The following is an 18,959-nucleotide window of genomic DNA, read 5'->3' on the forward strand; positions in this document are numbered from 1 at the left end:
AGCGTGGGACACGAGTAGGACAGCAGGAGGGAGGAAGCAAGGGATTCGTCTCTCTCCGTGTAAACAGGCCAGACCGCGTCGGAGGAGTATCGTTTTGTCGCGTATGTCGGTCGAAATGCTCGCGTACCTTCTTCCCGCTTCGGTTCCCGGCGTCGAAGGGCTTTGAAATCTTGGCAGGGTGAGCGAGCGCGTAACTGAAATCTCAGCATCCAGACCCTGCCGCCTCTCTTTCCCTCTCCTCGCTCGCTCGCTCGCTCGCTCGCTCGTTCTCCACCGCGACAACCGTGATGCCCCGCAACGATTCTCCGGCGCGCTCGTTTTCCCTCCCCTTTTCATCCCCTGTCGGCGTCGGAGGGTCTGTAGCCGCAGCTGCACGGCTCCGGCCAGGTGTGCACTCTCGCAATGTTGCCGCAAGGGTAAATTTCCCCTCGCCCCTCCACTCCACTCCGCCTCACCGCGCGCCTTGCCTCGCCTCGCCTCGCCGCGTCCTTCTCTCGATTTCGCCATGAAACCGTCCTGGATCGGGCGACATCGACGCCGCGATCCTGCGCGTCCGAGCGACGAGAATATTTTTCGCCGCGACGCAAACGCGGATGCACGCGCCATTTCCCGGCGAGAATTGCCCCAAATTTCGCTCTCTTAGATTCGCGTTAACGATCCGAATGAGCGAGGGGAGAAGAATCCTCGGTCGTGACTCTGTGCGTGCGTAATTCCGGTGTCTGCTGTGTGTGAGCGTGAATTTAATTTCTCTTTTGGGTCCGCCGCTCCAAATCCTCCTCTCTCTCTCTCTCTCTCTCTCTCTGGACACGCGTCAGTGTTATTTCGTCGAATTCAGTTGCTCGTCAACGTCGCACGAGGAGAAGCGAGAACATTATTTTTTTATCTGCTTATTTTTCACTGTTATCTTTGAGAGACTGACACGTTCAGCTCGTCGAGCTGGCGATTGCTCCAGATCTTGCGCGATTTTTGCGATGGATCGAAGATTTTCGATCGAATCGATCCATTCGTCAACGGAGGAAAAATTTTATTTTTTTTTAAGCTCGTTCAAAATCGTTTTATGTCAATTCGGAGACTGATTCTTAACCTCTCGTTACTTCGTACCGCGTTTGACTCGCGCGCGCGTAACTGAAGTTTCGTCGAAAGTATAATTGCTCCTTTTGCACCGAACGGAGAGGGAAGACAATTGCTCTCTTGAGGAATCGTTTTGCGTTATTTAAGAGATCGCTGCTCGTTAGCGGCGTGTCGGTAATTATGCAAAACTCGCGCGCGTGTCGTTAACACATCGCGAATGACACCTGGTATTATCTCGCGCTCGTTTCGCGGTATCTACGCGCACGTGACACGCGCGTCCCGATCATCACGGATCGTCGGCCGCGACGCGCGTTCGACGCGGATTTCGGCGCGGGGCGGTGATGAAATGTATTTTTATTGCGGGACGTATACACAGTCGACAGATAGGAAATTGCGGAAACCAGAAACCGACGATGTCTCGATAAGAGCGGCGTCGGGCTACGCTCTCATTGCCTCAATTTCCACTTCCACTTCCACTTCCGGTCGCGATCGCTTTTTCCCATCGGCCGAGCCTAAAAAAACCAACGTCACGAACGCGCGCGCGCGCGAACGCCCGTGTGCGTCACGCTCGCTCGCCATTGTCGGGTGAAAAGTGGCGCAATAAATATGACCGGAGAGCGTAAAGCCGCCAAATAGTAGCGCGCGAATTTTTTCGGAAGCGACTTTAGCGTCTGCTCTCTTCTTCTTCTTCTTCTTTCATCGGCGGAGATTTTCGAAACGGCCGCCGTCTCCGTCGCGGCTCGCCAAAATTTTCTTTTTCTCGACTCCATACGCGCCGCGATGATTACGTTCTCGACGGCGCGTCCACGGTAGTCCGTTGTTCGTTTTCGACAGGCCCGAAGAGAAAACCGCGAGAGAAAAAGAGATGCAGAAGAGCAAGATGCCGCGCTATGGTTCGACGATGTTTGTTTTCGCAGAATTTGTTTGTTTCGCGCGACTTTCCAATCGAGGTACTACCGTTCGCTCGTGCGTCGACGACGATTCGACGCCGAGGACGATAAGATCCCGGCTGAATTGATATGCCTCCACGCGGCCGGAAGCGCCGTCGAAAGCGAACCCGACGTATGCGGCCGATGGACCTATTGCGGAAAGGACCGAGCGGGCGGGGGGAGAGCGAAGAAGGATCCATGGATTCATGGATCCGAGGCGTCACGGCGCTCGGCTGAGCGTGTATCCCACCTGAAGACCGGAAACCGGGGGTTCCCCGTGACGATGAGAGCGCGCGCACGAGAGAGAGAGAGAGAGGGGGGGAGGGGGAGGAAGGGAGAAAGCAAGCCTACCGGAACACCGGAACCGGAAGGGCGCGGAAACTACGCGTGCGAGCGAGCGACGTGCCGGACAGCGCGAAGCGGTCTCGCGCTGATTTCATCCGCTGATGAGATCGTACCGGCTCGTTGGCTTTACCGATGTCGTTATTAGATGACCCCGTGCTCGTAAAAACGCGCGATCGCCGCCACTATAACGCGATAAGCGGCCATGAGAGCGTGGATTTGCGGAGCGGAGCTCCGTCGAATTCGACCAGAGATCCAACTGAACGGAATGTCAAGTGAAATGGAAGGATTGTAAAAGTTAACAGTGCACGTTAACACGGTGAATACGGCAGGATACTATGACAGCGCTCTCTCGGTCTCTCGTTAACAGGCTGACTGTCATGGTGGCCGACGATATCGTCGTATCTCATTAACTCACGAATAAAACACGCGATTGCGTATAGCGAGTGAAATATTTATTTACAGAGAGAGAGAGAGAGAGAGAGCCGCGAACATTGGAATGATCAGTGGTAGTCTCGACGTGTCAAGTTAATGAATCATTGCTCCTCTCCCCGGAGAAGTGAATGAAGGCGTCCGCGAAACGTCGGGAATGGATTCACGAAGGACGCGCGCTTAACCCGGAAGCCAAAGCGAATATAATTGCCTGCATCTGAAAAACTGCTTGTACGGCCAACAAAGAGGCAATAATAACAACAACATAAATCGAGACAAAGGCATACGTGCATCTCGAGAAACACGCTTCATCGCGGTATGCTTTCCATAGCGATTCCATCATCGTCTGAGCTCCCGTTCACTGCAAGTTAACGGCGGGCCAGTTAACGTGCGTGCGTGTGAACAAAAAAAGAAGCAAGAAAAGAAACAAAATCGAGTCCTGCCGAAGACGCGCAGGAGCGAGCCTAAAAATATCGGCCGCGTAACACGCGCTATATGTCCGCTGATTAATGCGATGCTAGAAAATCGACGCGAGAGACACAAGCGTTCCTCGCTCGCTCGTTCGTGCGTTGCCGCGTCGACATTCGCGGAACAATGTCTCGCGAATATAATGGCTGCGGACGATACCGTCCGCAATTTTTCACCGTTCACCTTTGCCTGCGGTAGACGCGTACATGCGCGCGTGCATACAAACGAGATCGAAGGCGAGACGCAGAGAAATAGAGAGAGAGAGAGAGAGAGAGAGAGAGAGGGGAGGGGGAGGAGAGAAAAGGAGAAAAAGCGAAGGTGGTCCTCGCTCGAACGAATCCAGGGGCACGCGAACCCGCTCGCTCGACGCGGGCGTCTATTTTCGCCAAGGTGAGGCCTTCCGCGGCCGCAGATCACTCGTCGGGAAGCGGGTTACCACGTCGTTCCCCGCGTCCGCGAGCGATGATGACTAATGAGCCGGGGTGGTTTAGACAAAACGGCCCGGCGCGTATCGGCGCGGGCCCCGGCAACGAAATCAACCGCGGCACCTACCGCATTGCGAGGCAAGCGGTGCGCGCCTAAACAAGAGGCCGCCATTAGGCGGCAAATGACTCCAGCGGGCAGCTAGCCGCTCGTGATTAAAAGGGCGATTTGTTACTCGCGATACCGACGCCCGGACGCACCGGCGTCCGGACGCACGTCCTGACTGAGACGACCGGTCGAGCTTGACTTCGTCCTTCTTCGCCGCCGCCGCCGCCGCCGCCGCCGCCGTCGCCGGTGTAACTCGCATTTCGAGGTCGGAGTTCCGGCTTCCCTCGCGCCTTTTCCCGCGTCCCCATTGTTCCTGCGGCCGCGGGACGCGCAGGCCGTGTTGTCGTCCGGATATTTCGTTTCGGCGACGGCGCGTTCCGCGAAATTCGCCTCGCAATATGCTCGCTGGCAGTTTCGCGCGGTATACTTGGCTCTCTCTCTCTCTCTCTCTCTCTCTCTTTTTTGCAACTGATCGCGATGACCCTCGTTGCTTTCAACGCAATTGTTGTCCGTCTGCGGCTAATCGTCGCGAACTCGTCGTGGGCAAAGTGGGTTGTTTGATTTGTTTCGGGGGAAGCTCGTCTGTCTGCGTGGACGAAACGCGTCGACCGCAAAATCCGACGATCGAGTCTCGTCTGCGACGCGTATGCGAAAACGTTTTATTCATTTCGCATGTTATCATTTGTTTTGCCTCTTGTTTATCCTGAGATCGAGGAGATATCTGTGTCTCGTCGACACGTGTCCAACTTACAGATTACAACGGTGACGATCGTCGGCGATGCGTGTCCGCAGGTATTTTATTTGATTCGTTCCTCCGTTGGGATTTTTTCCCTTTCAAAGACAAGCGAGCGGTGTGTGTCTGTGTTTCGCCGTGATGCGACGAGAGCGCCGAGCGCAAACGTGTTCAACGCATCGATTATACAGCGCGACGATCGCGACGCGCTGTATAATCGATGCGTTGAACACGTTTCTCCGCCGCGACGCGTATCCGAAGGTTGTCGACAGGACCGCTTCTCTCCCCGGCGAGGGGTTAACGAGGGGGCTACGCGCCATTACAATTACAATCGTCATAAATATTTAAATAATGCTCGTTCACCCTGATTTATGCGTAACGCCGGCCGGAACGAGAAATCGCGTCGGATGTCACCCTCCCGCCGCCCCGCCGCTCTCCCCGCTCGCGTCGACGGCATGGGAATTTCGACGGGGGCAGGTGAAGCATAATTAAAGTCGCGCGGCTACCGCGCGCGCGCATTCCCTCTTTATGGGAAATCCGTGGACGAAGCACCTGCCAAAACGACCGATTGCGAGCGAGCGCGCGAGCAGGCGAACGAAAAGCACGTGAACAACGTGATTTTGCTCTGCCATTTAATAACGCCGAGGTTGTGGGAACCCGGTCACGGGTGGAATAACCACTCCCCTTAAGTACAGTGATTACGCGACGGGGGACACGGTATTTGCGCAGTACTCCGCGAGTCTTACAACAGGGAGGGAGAAAGCGAGAAAGAGAGAGAGAGAGAGAGAGAGAGAGGGCGAGGGGGAGAGAAATGCTTGGTGCGTGGGCGATCGTCGATCGTAAGTTATCTTCGATGAGACGATCGAGTTCCTTCGATGAGGTACACAAGTCGCACATTCCGCGCCGAGTAAATAAAATAAACCGTGCTGACGATAGACTAGAAATGGCGGGCTTCAAATGCGAACCAACGGCTTTGCTGTGCGTGACGAGCGTAAGGTAGCCTCATCTTGCACGGCCCTTCCTTAATTTCGTGAGAAAGCCATTTTTTAGCGCCTCTCATTATTTCGTGGTGGAATTTTTCTTCTACTTGGTCCGCCTGATTGGCTTACGGCTTGTCGAATTATCGTTTACGATGAATATCGTTTACGGTGAAATGTTGTCGATTCTAAGCGTCAAGTCCATTGAAGAGGGCTCGGATTAAGACGATTGTATACTTTCGACGCTTCCGACGATGCAACGTCGCTCGGAGGGGAATTATTTATGAAAGTTATTCCACGATCGATTGTTCACGTTGGCTCTCATTGGCTTGGTTCTCGGCGACTGAACGATGAAAGCACGTCGTCGTGATTTATTTCGCCGGCCGGCGGCGAATTAAATCGACAGACTAATCCGCCGATATTCTCGGATTCGAGTCGCGAATTTCCGCGGATTCGGCGGCGCGCAAGGCGGAAATTTCCTGTCCGAGGAAAGGCTTCCTCGGCCGAAAATAGCGAGCATCCAATCTCCGTGTAAGCTTTGATCGATGACACCCGTGCCAGGAGAGAGAACGAGTTCTTCGGCTCGTCGTCTTGGAGGGGGTGGTAGTTTCGGGGGTGAGATTGCCTTGTCACCTTGACAAATGGTTGGAGAACGAAAGTACCAGTCAACATTGGAGCGTCCCGCCTCGATCGTATCGATCCCTTAAATTTTATCCTTCTCCCTCCTTTTCTCCCTTTCCTTCTCGCCCACCTGTGCGTCTCCCACGTAGTCTTCGGAAAACAGCGGGGCCGCGCTACCTCCTCGCCGACGAATTGATCATTAAACATCGACAACTTTGACAAATAGGCGCGACCCCTTAGCGAGAAAGGCTCGTTTAACATTCGTCCTCGCGTCAAAGCGTTATGTTTCCTCAAAAATACACTCCCCGCGTGAGTCGCGAATGTCATGAGGGGCTTTCATTTCCACAAGTATCGGCTTACTTCTCTACCTGATAAAGCGATCTGAAATGTTTGCGAAACATCCAGATTCACAAAGCGCGATCCCGCAGAAAAACACGAGCACCTCCCGGAAACCGAAGCCTGCGTTTCGGGTTTCGAAGAAGAGAACGACGAAACATAAATTACAACCAAACAGGAATAGAACAAAGAAGTTAGGTTTCGACGACAGACGCGGATAAGAATGATCCCAAGAATGACCTGCATCTCGGAGCCCTGCACTTGCTAGTGGATGATGATGCGCTTTTAGAAGCGCACAGTTAAGTCCAATTATGTCAACATATGTCGTCTGCGAGGCTGGATATCATTGCGAGTGCCTTCATCCTACGAGAGAATAACAATATCCTTTCATGACTCTCGGGGGCTTGCAACGTGCGCGGTGAATCGATCTCTCACGTCGAAAACTGTATCCTGAATTATAATTACTAATGCTGCAACTCCACTCTCATTGTTCACTTGCGCGTTAATCGGTTCCCCTCAAGAGCCGCGAGAAAAATTGTCTCAGCCGAGAATCGATTCTGAAGCACCCTAACTTGGCGGGTCTTGAGCGTGCTGAAATCTCCGCAATGCGAGTCTCCTCGGGATCGAATCGAATTCGAATTCTCGCACATCCCTGATATCTCAAACATACTTCCGCGACCTCAACGGAACCCAGGGAGAAGCACGCGCTGCCGCGGGAAGCGAAACCTCGCGCCTCCGCGATCCCGCCTGCAGCGTGTCTCTCACGACGGAAATACACGGACAAAAAGCCAACTAACCTGACCCGGTGAACCCTACGCGCAAATCGACGGTGAACCGGCGATGGTAACGGATCGCTTTCCTGCCTGTCCGTCGGACAGGAAGTACGTCGGCGTTACACTTTCGGCGAAACGTCGCGCTCTCGCACGGGCAGGCAGGCGGACGAAAATAGAACGAGAGAGCTGCGCCTGTCTATTATTATAAATCCGAGTTCTCGCGTCGCTCTGCGTTACGCTTCACTTGAGAAAGGAATGCGCGAGCGTCATTCCGCGCGGGTCCTGTCATCGTGTCGCGGCGTTGTCATCGGATTGCTCCGTTGCGGCGCAACAACGGAGCGGAGTCCGACGAAACGATCGACGCTTGATTACACGATTATCCGGCTATCGGCGATCTCGAAGAAATTCGTTAGCGCTTAGGGATCGCCGGGCCTCTCGCGTATCTTCTCGACGGAAGGGCGACGGAGGGCTAAACCCTTCGAGGGCGAGTCCCTTCGGGCGAGCTCGGCGAGTCGCACTTTTCACGCGCGAGATCGGAGAGCAACGAGAGCGTCGACAGCGCGGTCGATGTGATCCGGCTGTTGTTTCTACAGCCGCGTTTCTCTCCCACAGCCCAAGCCTGTTATTAGCCGGTCGAGCCGGTTGATGTGTCGAGCGATTGGCGCGAATGGTAACGAAATAGCGAGCACACCTCGACGGAAAGTCGATCGAGTAAAGTATCGTGGCAACAAGAGTAAATAGTCACACGAGTCTGCCATGCGTACGTTTGTTATCCGCGCGCGCTCGAGAGATCAATAAGTCGCCTCGGACGCGAGCCGGACGGTAAGCGAAGTAAAAGCGCTCGGCCAATAGCCGAAAGACACAGGTAGCGTTATATCGCGGCTATCTCCGGCGATATGCAACGATCTCGCGGCGAGCGCGATTCGTGTTCGCGCTGCTCGCGAGCCACCGCGGCAATTCTCTCGGATTACGCGGCCAGCCGTTGTCGCCGCGCCATGCCGCGCCGCCAACTTCCGCGAATGCAAGTGCATCGCGCTGCTCAGCGGCTTTTTAACCGACTGCATTACATTCCGCGACGCCGCGGCCTCGCGGCCGCGCATTGTTCTCGCGGCCGATTCGCCCCTCGCGCCGCTTTTCCGCTCGTCCTCGTCGGAGAGCTCGGCTGTCGAGAGCTCGAAGCCGTCGAAAATCCACCTGTCCGTCTCTCCGCCGATCAACAAACACCGACTCGTGCCTCGTCCCGCGCTACTCTAACGCGCTGATTTGTCCAAACTAACGGTGGAAGTGAAAAAAGAATGCCGAACCTGCCAGACTTCGCTGGCTTTATCTCCGTCTCTCGCTCGCGAACAGCGCGCGGCGGCGCGGCGAGGGCGAGCTGCCCCGGCGACATATTGCGTCGACCAAAAATCACATTCCTGCCGGCCCCTCGAATTATATAACGTCCGCAGGCCGCCACGGCGAATTCACATTCCCACACACGCGACGTACGCACGCGTACGCGCGCGCGCACGCACGCACGCACGTAGAACGCACGTAGAGGGAGTCAGGGCGGGGTGGCGGGAGGCTCACGCAAGCGACACGCATGAATGCCTAATGCCTGCGGACAGTGATTTCCACCCTCGACGAGAGAGTGCGGCATCCTCCTACCTCGTCCCGCTCTCGATTCGCCCCGTCCACCCTTTCTGCGGGCAGATGGGGTTCTCACGAGCCCACCCCGTCGCGGTCTCTCACCGATCTAGCCGCCCTGCGCCGCGTCGATGTCGCTCGTAATCGGCGACGATAATGCCCGCTGTCACAACACGCAAACACACGCAGGCGCACGCAACGAGCCGCTCGCTCGCCGATTAAGAAATCAAAGGATTAGCGCCGTGACTTCGCCGGATAACACGTTCCGTTTCATTAGAGATATTATCCGCGCGCGCGTCGGATTCCACCGGGCGCTCCTCACGCGCGACTTCATCTTCGACCTGCTCTTTATAGCCGTGCTTCTTCGAATGTTTCTTCTTGTGATCTTCCCCTCCTCCCTCCCTCCCTCTCTCTCTCTCTCTCTCTCTCTCCTCCGTCAAGCGTCAAATATCCGCTTCATCTTGGCGCGAAAACTTAGCACGGTCGTAAATCGTCTTCCTTCGCGCGACTTAGCGGGCCTTTATATTTATTTCTCCAACTGCTTTTTTCGCGACTTTTCTTTCTTCCTCTCTCTCTCTCTCTCTTCCACCGAGCGTCAAGTGTACACTTACTTCACTTTAAGTGCGCGACGAAGAAGCGCAGCTTGCTGCGCAAAATTCGCCTCCATCCTCTCTCCTCTCTTGCCCCATTATTTACTTTCTCTCATTTCTTACTTAGTTTTTTTCTTATCTCGCTCATTACGTCGATGTTTTCGCGCAAATGTCGCTCGCTATTGCAGCGCTCATTGCATCAAAGGCGACATCTCGCGTAAAATAAAATAAATAAATAAAGAATGATATTTTATACGCGCGTTGAGCGTGACGGCAGCGCGGTTTCTCGCCGACATAATCGTGATTGCGCGATTATGGCGCAGCGAGCTGTTCGCCGACGTGTGTGTCCATTTGACACCGACAGCGATGTGGCAAATTCTCCCGTCGGCGGATTCCCCTCGACGGGACACCCCCAAGGCAGCGGAAACCCCGACACGACTCCGCGACTCTCGCAAACGGGCGACCCGACGCGAGGATCCGCCGCGTCGATCGCGACGCGACCACTCCGCGGTGTCTCCGCGTGTCTCGCCTATTACTTAACTCTCACGCGCCTCTATCGACCGGATCCTCCGCTAACAATTACCGCGTCCGCCCGTCCGGCCAACAATATCGGCGAGAATCGAGAGCGACGGCGGTTTTTCCGCGCGTCGCTGTCAGCGGCACCGACGGTGACTCGATAAAGCCGACACGAGAAAGCGTTCTCTCGTCGAAAAGGGCGGCCCGATAAATCCTAACGGATAATGTATCGATACCGCGCAGTCACGACGATGCTGCGCGAAGTTGGAGAGAGAAGGAGAGAGAGAGAGAGAGAGAGAGAGAGAGAGAGAACGAACGGAACGGATAGATAGATAGATAGATAGATAGATAGGTAGATAGATAGAGAGCGCGAGAAAAAGACAGAGAAACAGAAAAACAGAGAAGAAGGGAGAGAGAAGAAGGGAGAGGGGGAGAGAGAGAGAGAGAGAGAGAGAGAGAGAGAGCAGAAAGAGAAACGGTTTCGTTATTGCGCGCGAGAGAGGCGTATTGCAAATAAACGTATCGACACACACACGTCGCGCTCCACGCTCGGTCGTGCACGGGTCTACACCTTGTCACCGTCGACGCCGCCCGGCGCTTCGTTACGCGCGTATATTATTCATCCCGCGTGTCGACTACGTTGAGACGATAATGGCCGGTTGTCGCTCGTCTATCTTTACTGACGTCACTGTTAACAGGTTGCCGACGCACCGGGACGAAAATAGGTACGTTCTACCGACTGCCGGCAGCCTCGTAGTCCCCGTCGTCGAGCTCGTTAACCGTTTCTGCGCGCGAGAGCCGGCGGTCTCGCGCGCAGAAACGGCGCGACGACGACGCGGGAATATCGGCGCGAAAGCGCCGGGGATTCGTTAATTCGAGAACCCGCCTGCGAAATTAATCGCGCGTAGATCGCTCTCTCTCTCTCTCTCTCTCTCTCTCTCTCTCCGTCGGCCTCCGTGTTAATGTGCGATCGGTACGGTTTCTGTTTCAGGTCAGATAGCGACCGCAAGATGATGAACCCAGAAACCGGGGTGTGCTACACGGAGTCCGTAGGAATCCGAGCATGGTGAGCAACAGTCGATTAATTTACTCGTTACTCGCTCGCTCGCGCTAAACGGCTTACGGACTTGCGCGGCGGAGTAAGAATCGCGTCGCGTCGTTACCGAGCGTTGCGTTACCGACGAACTCGCTCATGATGAAGCGGTCATGGCAGCGCGCGAGGCATTCCGTCGCAGTCGCAGGGCTGCGACGGAGGACTCGAGGGAAACGTAAGTATTTTTATTACACGTCTCTCGTCTGCGTCGGATAAAGGTGCGACGGAGAACCGACGTTCGAACCGGCTAATCTCACCTCGATTCCAGTCATGACCGATTGCCGCCCGACCGAGCCTGCCGGTCGATCGCGGCTGTCAATCGCGACAATTCGCCGCGCTCCCCTCGCGTCGTCGTGTCTCTAAATCGTTTTGCCGTCGAGCATGCATGCCGCTCTCTCACGGCCGGAATTGCGCGAGAGCAATTCTACCCCTCCCCCTCCCCACCCTCCCGCCCCGTACTGTCAAGTCGAACGCGGCGCCGCGTCCGCCGCGCGATCCACCGCCGCCACCGCCGGCGTGATTTGACTATTTTAAGCGGTGCGGCGTTAAACAGCGGACGCGTTTCCGAAACAGCGGCCACGAATTTCTGTATAATTCGCGCCATTCACTCGATTTTGCGGAAAAATCTATTACGCCGTTATTCCATCGCGCGGGCTCTCCTCGCGCGTGCTTTCCCCCTCGTCCCTCCATCCCTCTTTCTTTCTTTCTCTCTCTTTTTCTCGTTCGCTCTCTCTCTCTCTTTCTCTCTCTCTCTCTCTCTCTCTCTCTCCCTCTCTCTCTCCCTCCCTCACTCCCTCCCTCCCTCCCCGTCTCTCTCTCTCTCTCTCTCTCTCTCTCTCTCTCTCTCTCTCTCTCTCTCTCTCTCTCTCTCTCCGCCTCGACTGCGCTCCCCTCGCGCCCCGTGCTGCACTCGTGAGGTAATTTGCCGCGACCGCTGATGTATTTATAACAAAACGAATTAAACTCGGCGCGCGCTGCGCGAACAGGTAACAAAACGCGACCGGCCGACAAAACCCCAGGAATAAAATACGCAAATATTTGCGTGTTTAATTTGAATCTCGCTTTGGGGGTCGAGCACACAGCGGCGCAACGGGAGGGTTAATAATGAAATGTCGCATTGTCGCCGGGGGTGAGGGGGAACAAGAGTAGCAGGGGGTTGACCTCCACCCTCTCCTCCCTTTCCTCACTCTCTCTCTCTCTCTCTCTCTCTCTCTCTCGTTCGTGGAATGGTTTTGTTGCATACGGCATATTGTCGTCGCGTGCTGTCGCCGTGCAGGATCGCGAAAGGCCTCTCTCTCTCTCTCTCTCTCTCTCTCTCTCTCTCTCTCTCTTTCTTGTTCCCTTTCTCTCTCCTTCTCGTCAGTCTCCCTTTTTTCCGTCTCACCCAGCCGTAACGCCATTCTCTCGCCTCCGCGTTAATTTATGACGGCCTCTACAAACTCACCCCCGAATTACGCGGGTAATTCGGTGCCGCGACCTATGCGCTGTACGCGAGACACTGCGAAAAGCGCCGTCGCGCGTGTTTCGCCGGCGCTTTAACCCTTCGCGAGCCGAATTTATTCTCGCCGGAAGGGCGCGAGTGTGCGAGTCGTCGAGTAAAGCACGACCCCTCGAGAGCGACGAAAGCCTTTCCGTGGGGGACGAGGTGTGGTTTGCGTAATGCGCGGATAAGAAGGTGCCTCGATTCGCCGCGACTTCGAGGATGCACTTGATCTTGCTTTCCTTTTCTCTCTCCCATTATTTCCCCCCTTTGCTTTCTCTTCCGACGCTCCCTCTGTTCGGCAGACAGACAGACAGACAGACTCGTCGGAAAGAGAACCTCACGGGAACGCACGCGGAGACTGAGTTTCTCTCACAGGGATCACAGGGACGTGTGTCCCGACTCCGCTTGAAATAATTTATAACACTTTGCGAACCCGCCGATTTTCTCAACCTTTGACCTGCTGTCCCAATGACCCCAAGACGAGTTTGACTCCACGACCTAGCCCGAACTATTTTTTTGTTTTTTTTGGTGCGTGACGCTGCACTTTTAGTACCTCCCGGACCGTTTTTCATCCCGCTTTCCATTATTACACAAAAAGTGTCTAAACTCAGCTCAGGCTCCACCTGATCCCATTGTGCTTGACACGCATGACACTCTACCGGTTACGGGTTAACATATGCTGTCTAGATGGAAATACTGATAGCCTTCCTTCGGAAGAGTCAGAGCTCCGTAAAGTAAGCGGTGCGAGTTCCACGTAGGAGCGACAGCGGCTAATTGCGTGTACGTGAATAGTTAATTAAGGAATCGGCGGCGATTCTTCGTCTGTGCCGTCTACTCCCGCTGCCTGATGCTCGAAAATAATCATTTTTCACTTCATATCGACCCTCAACTCCGTCGAAGGAGACATAGTTCCGCGTTCGCATCTGCGCCCGTGTTAGTCGCCCGAGAAGAGAAAGTCAGCGGCAGTCGTGACGTGCGAGGGATCGTCTTGAATTCGCAACGTAATTCGACGAGTGCAGCGGTTACGCGCGATCGCGACGGCGCGAAGGATACCGACGTCGGGGCAGCTTCGAAAGCATTTCGAAACCAGCTGAATTTTCAATCTATGAACGAAGGCTGCTTCTCGCTGTCCGTCTAGAGACTCCGCCAAAATATGCGCAACGAATCCTCGAATTGAAATAATTTAGATGTAACGATGACGGCTATTGTGAATACACAGACACTGAAGACCGCTTTGACGAAGGACCGACAGGATCTCTTGTTGCTGTCTTGTTTATTAGACGGATACTGAGAATGAAGCCTTAACATTTAGATCCACCGACGATTAACAAGACCTATTTCTGCCGGAGCGATCAAAGTGGAACAGGTTCTCGAAAAAAGTTACCTCGTACAAGTACCAAAGTATTGATTTGTTTCTTTCAGTCTGATTTTCAACGCTCGGTAAAAGTGTAAAATGTACCGTTGTGGAAACTTGTATAATCTCCGGAAGAAATTGCGATCGAACCGGTCTCCGGCAGGACTACCCGCTAGCACTTTTCGTGAAAAAGAGCTCTGATGATTATATATGTATAAATTTTGTCTTTATGAAAATATACTCATATACAGGGTGTCTCAGAACTCAGTATGAGCTCGTAAAGACAGAACGGATGAAGACAACAATTTCTTGATCGACTGAGCCGCATTGTGCGGACTGCAACGCTTCTCCGCAATCATCCATCTCAGCGCGCGCTCGCTCACCAAATTCCTGTCATTAATAACTCGATAATTATTGCGAATATCGCAAAACCGCATGGGACTTTCATATTCTAATCCGTTTCATATCTCCACGAATTCCTCGTACCGAGTTATGAAACACCCTATATATATATATATTCATATATCACGCACTAGGAAAAAAAATTTAGTATCTCTAACAAAACTGTTTAGTTGAGACATTTTTTAATAGCAACCAAATGTCTTGTTTTATATAACAAAATATTTAGTTGTCTCAACTAAATATATTTTTCTGCTTCGTTCTCTGGACCAAATAATTTTGTTCTTAGACTTCATATATAAAAATTTATAAAGCATTTTAGTTATTTTATTTATTACATAATAACGAAATATTATTTTACATAAACTAAAATAATGTCCAATGAATATTATTTTGTCTTTCTGTGCACTAAAATTTAGATTCTATATATTAAGAAAAAATAATAGTATTTTTAACAAAATGCAGTATAGTCAAAGCTTTTTGGTTGTTATAACAAAAGTATTACGTTATACGAACGAACCGTAATCAAACGAGATATTTGTTTACAGGAACTAAACAGTCTTGTTGGACATATTTTAACCAAATTATTTTGTTGCTACAACAAAATTTTGGTTCGCGCAACAATACATTTTTCCTAGCGCGTATATAACGCGGGCGCACAAATTTAATTGAGCCAAATGCTCATGCTTGCAACAATCCACGACGCCGACGTTTACGCGAATGAGACTTTCTGAAAACTCGTCCGACAGAATTTCTTTTCCACGCGGACACGTGTGATTGTACGCGGTTACATGTGTGGTCGTATAAAGACAAAATTGTATCATACATATGGGTCATGCATAATCATATATAATTTGTACACAATCATGTATAATCTCATATAATTGCACACCATCATTTCCCCCCGGGAGAGCGCGACGAGTTCCCGCGCGAAAGCAAAGACTGCCGACGGCGAGACATCGATACCCGCACCGGGCGCTTATCGTCCCGTCTACTTAGTATCTTCGGTCAGGAGCGATTTATCCCGCGCAATTGTAATGGTTTTCTCAGGACATTAGGGACGCGATCGCGACGAGCGTCGAAGGATCAGGCGGCGGGGAGGGGCGGTGCCGAGACGGTACCTTAATGCGATTAAGGTCGTTATCAGATGTCGCTTCCACTTCTTGCACGGTGACGTCGACGCGCGCGCTCGTTTGTCATCGCGCCGACGTCGTCACGGGGGTTGCATGATTTACTTCCGCCTTTCCCCTTTTCGCGCCCTACGTTTCCCGCCGACGATTTCTTCCTCGCGATTCGAGCGTGCGACGTGCGTCCGCGCAAGATGAATGTATTTCCCCGGCGCAGACACACACACACACACACACGCACACGCACGGAGATACAGACACGAGACAATCTCCGACAATTAATTCAAACGTCGCGCATCTTGTCAGTAATCATTGATTCCCGCGATAAATCATCCGAGTTGTTTATCCTGCCGGGTACAGACGAGCAGCGACCTCGCTCGCGACGTTTTCGTCCGTCAGCGCCTGCGAATAAAATCGCGCATACCGCTCGGTTTCTTCGCGCGGCCCTTCGATCAGGCCAGGACGACGCTTCCTCGAGCGCGACGGAGCATTCCCGCGGAGCAAGAGACATTGCGAGGCGAGAATGGGCGGACAGTAGTCTTCGTGTTAGTCTAACGGCGCGCGAAATCAATCGCCACTCGAGGATAACGCTGCCGAGCGAAGCGGCAGCGTATGAACTCGCGTGTCGCGCCGTCGTCAGGCGCGTTCCGTGCGAGCGGGTTAAATATACTTGGAATTAGTTCACCGAGGACTGGGACAGCGGCGGATTCGTGAACGAAAAGGGGAGAAATAATGACAGCGGCTAGAGAATAAATTCTCCGATCGTAGAGCTCGCGTGCCGCACGCAGCCCCCACGGCCGCGGCGTCGCCGGAGCATCCGAGGATTCGTTAGGGCCAGCAGCCGTTAACGCCTTTCGCCACGACCACCCCTCGGTGGCCCTAAGGCCGATTTAGTGTCGCATTAGCGCGGCGAGAGCGAGGGTAAAATTGTTGCGCGACGCGCCGGATCGGCGGCGAGGAATCGCTGCAGCGACGGCGACTCGAGATGAGAGCGAGGAGGAGGAAAAAGAAGAAGAAGAAGAGGGTAAGGAGCGACGATGTATCGAGGGTGCGGGCTGGGCTGTATAAGCGGCAGAGAAACACAGTGGCTCGCGGTCATTGAAGACGAGGGTGTGGCCAGGAGATAGGGATGATTAGAAGCTACACCCCCGCTCGCCGGGGCGCAGCCGGAAAATTCATGGAGTCACTCAGCGGTCTCCGTGCAGTCGCCCGTTTATTTTAGGGGAAGGAAGCACGAGGAGGAAGTCGTTACGTCGTGGGGAGGTCGCCAGTGCGCCAGAAAGAGCAAGCGAGCGCGCGCGAGAAAGAGAGAGAGAGAGAGAGAGAGAGAGAGAGAGAGAGAGAGAGAGAGAGAGAGAGAGAGAGAGACGGAGGTCGAAATGGATGGATGGACGGGACAGATAGAGAACGAGAGACCGAGAGAGCGCGGTAATCCTAATTAATAATTAATTACGCCAGGAGAGACCGTCTCGCCCTACTTGACCGACGAGTGATGCCCGATTGGATTCTTCCTGGAGAGACCGGCGGGGCGCGATGCGGTGATACGGTTCACCGGCTGCATCTCGTTGGATTTATGGCATCGAGCGCCACCATAAATCTGGTCAACGTCTTACATTTGCCGTGCGCCTTCCCTTTGTTAGGGAAAGCATCAGAGCGTTCGGGCTAATTAATCCGTATTATTCCGCCCCCGCCGCACAATTGCAACGTACAATCTGCAACGCGCGATCGCGCCGGAGTTTGCAGCCGCTTGTCGCATCTGACTCGTCTCACTTGCTCACGACGCTGCCGCTTTTTCCTCGATTGTTTAATAAGCTCGCACAGATTTGTCTGAGTGGCTCAAAGAAATTGAAGCAGATCTCAAATTGAAAGAGAAAAATAATTGATACGTTATTGAACGAGGATCGGTGCAAAATAAAGGTTTCGCGACTTTCGCGAAATTTTCCACGATTCTCGATCGGGTAATCTGATGTATTGCGTAACAAGAGACGCGAATCGAATATTGCGGCTTCACGAAAACTTGAAGTTTGAAAAACAAAAAAAGTCTGCGTGACAAAAGCAATGGCTCGAGAGGAAAATGCCACGACTATGAATTACAAAACCTCGAGTGAGGTAGCGAGAAAAGCCGTACCCCAGAAATAATGCAACGATTCTGTTCTGCTCCCGCTATCGCAGCCTCCGCCAAATTTTATGACGATTTGCAGTAAAGAGGGTCGATTAGAAAAAAAAAAAGATCCGTTACTGTTGCGTAAGATTTTCCATCGCGGTTCTCCGGCACGATCCCGATCTCTGTAGCGCATAGCTTGAAGCGAAATCGACGAGACGCCTTTCCTCGAATTTTCCGAGCGCGCCTCAGACCTCGGCCGCGCTAATACTCCGAGTATCCTCTCGGCGAGGGAGCGCGCGGGGGCGCGGTGCGTCTTTCGCCACGCGGAAGCGATCAACAGCAGTAAATTTTCCCGTGAATGGGACGCCACGACGCGACGGACGTACAGTGGCGACTGAAATAAATAACCATCCTCGGCTTCCTGGGGACCAGGAGTGCGTGGGTGTTCTGCCCGGTCTACGAAAAAGTCAACGTCGCATCGGGAAGAGGACGACGACGACGACGACAACGAGAACAAGTTGACCAAGTTTTACGAGGGTCAGTCGGAGGCGGGAGGCGAAGACACAGGAGATGCGTGTGTGATAGAGAAAGAGAAAGGAGGAGAAGGGGAAGTAGAGAACGAGTGTCGATGGAAGAAGATCCCCGAGATTTGTTTCGGTCCTTTCGGGACGCCGGACACCGCAGAGATCGTTTCGTACAGGCCAAAAAGTTATCCATGTGTGTCGCTACATGCGCGCTCCCCGATCTGCCTCAGGAACTCCCCAGTTTGTCAAAAGCGACCCTTCGGTGTCGTTTACAACACCGGCGAATTTGTCTGAGATAAGCAAAACAAACATGTAGCGGTTAGCCGCGCCACCGCCACCGTTTCTTCTCGCTCGTTTCGTTTTTCCCACCCTCTCACTCTTCCTCGTAGATGAAAGCCGCTTCGTCTCTCACGAGGTCGCCCCTCGTGCTGAGCGCTAATTTGCGATACGCTGATATTTACATATGTTCGATCGATTCGGACGAGTCGGGGGGGGGGGGGACTCCGGGCGGTGCCCCGATGTGTTCAATTTTCTTCAAAAAGACAACGATCTTAAAAAGAGCTGTACCGCGGAGGGAGAAGCGTCTGCTCGCCTTCTCCAAGGACGCGAAGAAGCGAGCCTCTCGTGTGCGTTCTGCGATTTGCGAAACACCCCGTACGAGGACCTGCGCGACTATTAACGACGCGTCCTGCCCGTGGTCACCGAGTTATGGAAACGATTCTACGAATTTCGTGTTTCGACTACTTTCTCGCATTTCGACCGCATTAGGGATTTGCATATATTAGAGCTTATTCCTTCCGAGAACGTTCGTCTCCTCGACGGGACGTGGATGCACGCGTTTCGCGAATGCTCGCCTCGAATGTCGAGAGAGCTGGCATGCTCTCGGTGGCAAGCTTATTATGGCCATTCGTGCTCATCCCAACGCAGCCC

General features: G+C 53.4%; 1 protein-coding gene across 3 annotated transcripts in view; it reads left to right on the forward strand.

Annotated features, from left to right (window-relative positions):
* Positions 1 to 18,959, forward strand: part of SoxN (SRY-box transcription factor soxNeuro) — a 115,380-nt gene that overhangs the window by 53,786 nt on the left and 42,635 nt on the right. For 2 of the 3 annotated variants that reach the window (XM_011154601.3, XM_011154598.3), the window contains exon 2: positions 10,937 to 11,011. The exons of the other annotated variant lie outside the window; for it this stretch is intronic. In XM_011154601.3, the coding sequence (XP_011152903.1) occupies positions 10,937 to 11,011 (75 nt within the window). The remainder of the gene's footprint in view (positions 1 to 10,936; positions 11,012 to 18,959) is intronic. 3 annotated transcript variants of the gene reach the window in all.

The sequence above is a fragment of the Harpegnathos saltator genome, unplaced genomic scaffold (genome assembly GCF_003227715.2).
Source record: "Harpegnathos saltator strain DR-91 unplaced genomic scaffold, Hsal_v8.6 scaffold173, whole genome shotgun sequence".
Classification (NCBI taxonomy): domain Eukaryota; kingdom Metazoa; phylum Arthropoda; class Insecta; order Hymenoptera; family Formicidae; genus Harpegnathos; species Harpegnathos saltator.